This window comes from Halyomorpha halys, unplaced genomic scaffold, assembly GCF_000696795.3.
Source record: "Halyomorpha halys isolate HHAL.00 unplaced genomic scaffold, Hhal_1.1 Scaffold348.1, whole genome shotgun sequence".
NCBI lineage: Eukaryota > Metazoa > Arthropoda > Insecta > Hemiptera > Pentatomidae > Halyomorpha > Halyomorpha halys.
The window spans coordinates 1,013,247-1,019,338 of NW_027116547.1; the positions used below are offsets into that span (position 1 = coordinate 1,013,247).

The 6,092-nt window shown below is 32.3% G+C and overlaps 1 protein-coding gene across 4 annotated transcripts in view; it reads right to left on the minus strand.

Annotated features, from left to right (window-relative positions):
- Nucleotides 1–6,092, minus strand: part of prom (prominin) — a 120,898-nt gene that overhangs the window by 85,288 nt on the left and 29,518 nt on the right. For all 4 annotated transcript variants that reach the window (XR_010845097.1, XR_010845096.1, XM_067053301.1 and 1 more), the window contains exon 5: nucleotides 1,888–2,075. Coding sequence is in view for 2 of the 4 variants with exons in the window: in XM_067053301.1 (XP_066909402.1) it covers nucleotides 1,888–2,075 (188 nt within the window). In the remaining 2 variants the exon portion in view is untranslated. The remainder of the gene's footprint in view (nucleotides 1–1,887; nucleotides 2,076–6,092) is intronic.

Genomic DNA, 6,092 nt, shown 5'->3' on the forward strand with positions numbered 1-6,092 from the left:
TTAGTTGTTTCTAAATGATTTTTCCTTCTAAGATATATTTATTTCTTTATGAAACCATTGTGGATTACATATTAAATAGTTTTCAATAATGTCTAATAATGCTTAACTCAACATATTAAACATTAAAATATATCTCCATATTGGTGCAAATTTATGTTCAATATACCTAATGAAACAATTGTATAAATACTATATCAACTTTCTCAATTAATATTGAGTCCGCACATAAAAACACATACACACACATAAAGATATATTCTTTCACTTTTTATTTTCTTACTTCTTTTGATAGTTGGAAACAACTTGACGGAATTCTAATTATAAAACCATTAATTAATTAAGAAAATGAACTAACGTAAACGAATTTGAGAAAATGAACAAAACATTGGCTTTTCTTCTTGTTTTTGGTCACTCTTCCATTAAAGAGGTCTTTCGATAAATGCAGTTGTATCGAAATGTTCCATATGCATAGTAGTGTATAGATTATGAGAGCTGTATTGATAAGTACCCACTGATAAGTACCCAATTCTGATGAGGCTTCAGGATTACTTTGGATTTCACAAATTTATATTATGTGATCATCGTCATTAAAGAATGAACAGGGATTCTTTCCAAGACAAGCATAGGAAAGTTCTATAATACTAGGAAGCATTTACTAATTTTAAGTAAATTAACATTAACATTTTAATGCCACTCACAAGCCATTGTAGCTGTGAATACTGTTGATTTAATTGATTTCAGAATTACAATGCTAGTTGGGGCGAGTAAATACAAACTACGTAGTTTATCAGGAGTTTCACGCTCTATCCCGTTACCATTGGCTTTTATATCACCGAACACAACAGGGTCAAAATTATATATTCCGTTGTACTTAAATTACCTTTATATGGCATAATTGTATTAAATTGAACATAACAGATTGTGAATACTTGGAAAACTATGAATATCAAAACAATAATTTATTTATAATAAAATTGAATTAACCTATGAGGATTACAATTTACTTGGATATTAACTTTAAAATATTGGTGGATAATTAAGTTTCCATAATTGGTTAAGAAGCTGTCATATCGATGGCTTACTTCACATTGGTCCTAAATACACTTCCACTAATTTTACAATCAATACAATGTAAGCTCTCTCTTTTAGGAAATTAAATTGTAAATTTGTAATTTTCCTGAAAGAGAGAACTTTTAATTGTATTTTTCATAAAGATAGTGGAAATGTACTTAGAACCACTGTGAAATAAGCCACCGGTATGAAACTTTGGTATAGTAGTCAGCTCCTTACTTTGAGACAATGCATCTCCTGCTTTTTCTTGCAAGTATTCTGTCTCATGGATCTGTAAAAGCCAACGTATACAAATGTCGTGTTCTGAACGCGATTACAGGAAGTAAACTAATGTATTAAACAAAAGGGTCTTAAGTTTCGTTCAATTAATACAATATATACACTAACGGGCTAATCTCGACATCAGACCGGCTGAGACCGTAATGGAGGAGCACACACTAAGATGGTTTGGACATCTTCTTAGGATGGATTCAGAATGAAGTGCCAGGTAGACTTACGAGACCCGCACAGAAGGGAAACGCCCAGAGGAAGGCCTCGCATCTCCTGGGAGGACAGTGTAAGGGAGGCTATATACAATACAATTCAAGTAATAACAGACTATTGTACTTCACCAAGCTACAGTTCACATCATCATCTTCACTAAATATTCACCAATCTGTTTATGTTGAATGATGTCTCTAGGGACGAATAAGATTGTTTTCGTTTTTTTTTTATTCCTGATGAAATTATTTTCAGGGTATTTTCTGCTTGCTAGTTTGCGATTGTGATTGTTGAAATAAAGTCTTACAATAAAAACTAATTAATTCTAGGACTCACTGTTGATGTCCTCAGACAAGGGGAAAAGAGCCTCCTCGAAGGATCTAGTGAGGAGATGCTGGAGCTGGAGCAGGACTCCACTCCAGAGACCAGCAGCTCCTTGAACGATGCCTGTCAGAGTATCTCCGGCCTGACTGACTCCTTTAGAACACTCACTGTTGGTCCACAGCATGCCACCGCCTCCCAGTCTGCAAAATCGTCCAAGGTCAACATATAAAGTGAATCTAGTATTTATGTTAAAAATAATTTCATATTTGAGGACTAATATATCTGATATAGCTATTGAACTGCAGATTATTCAATGACACGTTTTATTATCGGAATAAAGCAATGATAAATGATAGAGGTCAACCTAAGTGCATTCATCTTGATCTTGTTTCTTTTTGAATACAGAGCTCCTGATTAAATATTCATGAAATTGAAAAGAAGATGGAGATGAAAAAGTCACAAGGTGGGTATGCACAATTACGAAAGTAGGAGAACACCAAAAATTGTGTAAAGAATATAAAAATCCGATACATAAAGGAAGATGTGAAAGCTTGTTTCAGAACCAATTGAGTATTGAACCGGATGGGAGCGACTGAAGATGAAATAAAATAATTAAAAAAGAAAGTAAGTTTCCTCGTAATAGTTGTTCAAGTTTACTTTAACTAAAAAATGTCTACACCCTTCTCTCATGTCTGTTATGCAGGATAACGCTTTGTTTGCGTTAATGACCCGGGCTTCATTCCAAATTTTTTCCCTATACATACATTTTTTCTTTTTATATCTATATTTAAGTTTTTTAATTACTTGATTTTAATGTCTTAATTTTTTTTTTATTAAACTGGAATTTAGAACCAGAAAATAACAAAGAGGACTTCAAATATAAGGGTTATATTTTATGGATGAATAAAATACTCACTAAAAAAATGATTTGAAATTTCTGAAATGGTTTCTATTGATCGAAGCTTTCGTTATATATGTGTTTAGCTTATTTCCCCATTATATATGTTGCAGGCTTTCCTTTACTTTATGTGGCCATGTATTAAGTTTTGTTTTGCATCCAACAGTTCATCATAAATGCAAATCATCATAGCATTTTCTTCAACTTTTGAATACTATTACATTAGTGTATGTAGTCGTGATATTATGTACAATGTCTTTTGCAAATTTGAAAACTATTTATTGAAGTATATTATTATTTATATTGATGACCAGTCATGAGTAGCCTGTTTATAGCAAGTGATATATAGCTGAATACTCGTGCCCTTGGGTCTCGACCGCAGTTGCAAAAGAGAGGTTTAATATCTTGATTTGATACAAACAAAGTATTGTATTTGGGGAGGGGGGAGGGGGAGAAACAAGTCCGGCAAGTGGGCTTAATGGTCCTTTTTGTCAGGCACCTACCTGCATTGCCGCTGCGTACTAACCTAGGTGGGAGTGTCAAAATTCATTTTTCGGGACCGCCGAAAAATAAATATTAACTGCCCCGGGAGATGGGAATCAAACCCACAACGTTCCGAACCAAGCGGCCTGAGACGATCCAACCCACACGGCCGTCATGCCCCTTACAGAGTAAAAAAGAAGAGGTATGTACTTCTCATTCACTAAAGTATTACACTATTTCGAGGAGAAAATGGTATCGAAAGAATAAATGCACCACCTATTCTTTTTTTAGCAGTTTTTTTTACTTAATAAAAATTTTTTTAAAATCATTTTATGACATTTTTTTGTTTTGAGTTTTTAACATCATTTTCTACTATATATATATATATATATATATATATATATATATATATATATATATATATATATATATACACGTATAAAATACAATGGGAATAAAATGTTGGACATCTGTTTTGATTTGGTGATTCTCTCTATTGATAAGGACGATATGGAATAAAAAAAAAATATGGGGGTGTATATCTCCTACCTTGTGAAGCGATGGGGCAATAAATAAGTCAATACCATCTCCAGGTTATGGGAATATATTCATGGCAGTGATAAAAGTTTATCTTGAGGCCAAAAATAAATAAAGTGTGATAGGGACGTAAACCTGTGGTTTTCTGGCTATAAAATACATACTTCCATTTTTGGTAACACTGATTTAGTTCAACATCTGTGAAGACGTCTATTATTGATGTAAAATTTTTATTGGATATTTATTAATGAGTAAATAACCTAATTTATGTTATAGATTTATTCTGAAAAATAAGAAATTGATGACATTCTAATTCGACGGTAGCATTTTATTTTATTTTTATTTAAATTTTTATTTTTGTTTTTACACGTTACACGATCTTTCGTAATCATTGTCGTTAGGTATTTTAGCAGTTAATTTCTTAGTTCGTTTAAACTTAGTGTCGTCTATTTCAGAATGAATTGTCTTCGAAATTACTTTTTTTAATTTTTACAGAAGAGCTGTCTAACCACTGTTTCTTGGTCTTGGTAATTATTTCTTTCTCTACTTCCAAATCTTATTGCAGGTAACAATTATCTTAATGAAACAATGTTCATTATTTTCATGGATGTTCAGAGTTTTTCAAAAGTTATTCAGTTCAATTTTGCAAATTTAGCTCTGGACAAATTTATAACTTCTTTCAAAATTGTACATTAGGGAATAATAATCCTGTTTCAGTAGTTGATGTTACTGGCCACAATATGAAATAACTGGGTCTGAATGAACAAAAAATATGTTAAGAAAGTCATCGTTAGTTGATGGATTTTTTTGGGGGGATGATGCTCAAAATAAATACAAATTTCTTTTATTTCATAGTCTATACATTGGATGAATCAATCGATAAACAGCTTTGTAGTTATACTATATTATAGTATCTAGTATATACAGCGTGCTTTGGGAAATAGTCTTTGTTGACATCTTATCCACAAGCCAGAGTTAGCAGTATGACATGAATTATAATATGATTTATGAATACAAAATTAAACGTGGTTGTAAGTTAACTTTTACTTCAGCAATTTGTAAGAAATTGTCATCACTGCTAATCTCGAAGCCATGAAAACACAATTAAAATACCGCATTTTTTAAATATAGGGGATAATCGGTTCGGCATGAACATAAAGGATTGTTGAAGCCACGAGAAAGGTTTTTGTCGTGAAACAAAATAAACCTTTTACTTTCCACAAAATTTTGTTTAGCATAACATTCTACCGAACTGGGGAAAGAAGCAAATATCTATAGAACTTTTATAACTGAGTTTAGTATTTTAATTGTTGTAATAAGCTCTTTTTATTGAGATTTTTCGTACTCATCTCATGAACCCAAAAGGTTGTACTTTCCATTATAAAGTACGGTTGATTTTCTACATCACGTGTGAAGACCGTATCAGTCCAACTCTGCAAATTACTTAACTTTGTTTGAAGAGAATGCTAATTACAATAGGGTTTCTTCATCATCATAATCATGTTTGCGTTACGTGACTAGTTACAGTTTCTCATTAAGTTATAGGATAGGCACTCGCTATGATTAAGGTTCATGTCAAAATGGTTTGGTCTAAGAATAATCAGTCGAGCACGATTGCGTTGTACAACCTAATGAAGATTTTTTTTTCAAACATGAATATAAAGTTTTATCGCAAGAATTTTAATCCCCTCAAATCTAGAAGAAAAAAAAATTACCTTCCTTCCTTTCCTCTGTGTTTTTTCTTAATTTAGGAACTGAATATATTATGACAATGGTACTTTCAGTAATAACACTGAACGTGAAAATACACTTCAATTCTACGTTGATGATTGCTGTTCGACTAAGGATGCAGGAGCTATTTATTTATTTATTTAATGTAATTTAGAACTGTACAAAATAATAAATACAACAAGTAAATATGTGGAAGGTTTCATTTACACTTGAAAATCTTGTAAGGAACCACCCATTGGAGGTACCTCAAGCATTAATTTAAATTAGAAGATTCCCTGGCCATCTTCTTTTCAGATGCCTCGGAGGATTATCCCCTGACATTCCTGGTAATGATGATAATTATTATTATTAACTAATGGGTTAGGATGGGTAAGGTGTTTGGAATGAAAAGACGCATATCTGTTTTGGGCCAAATCTGCATGAATGGGATGTTGGTTGTGGATGAGTATTTGTAACGTAATAAGGAGCATCAAGGATTTTACGTAGGATTTTGGATTGTAAGGATTGAATGCAGGAAGAATTTGATGGTTTGGTAGACCCCTAGAGCTCAATTTCATATGTCCAAATT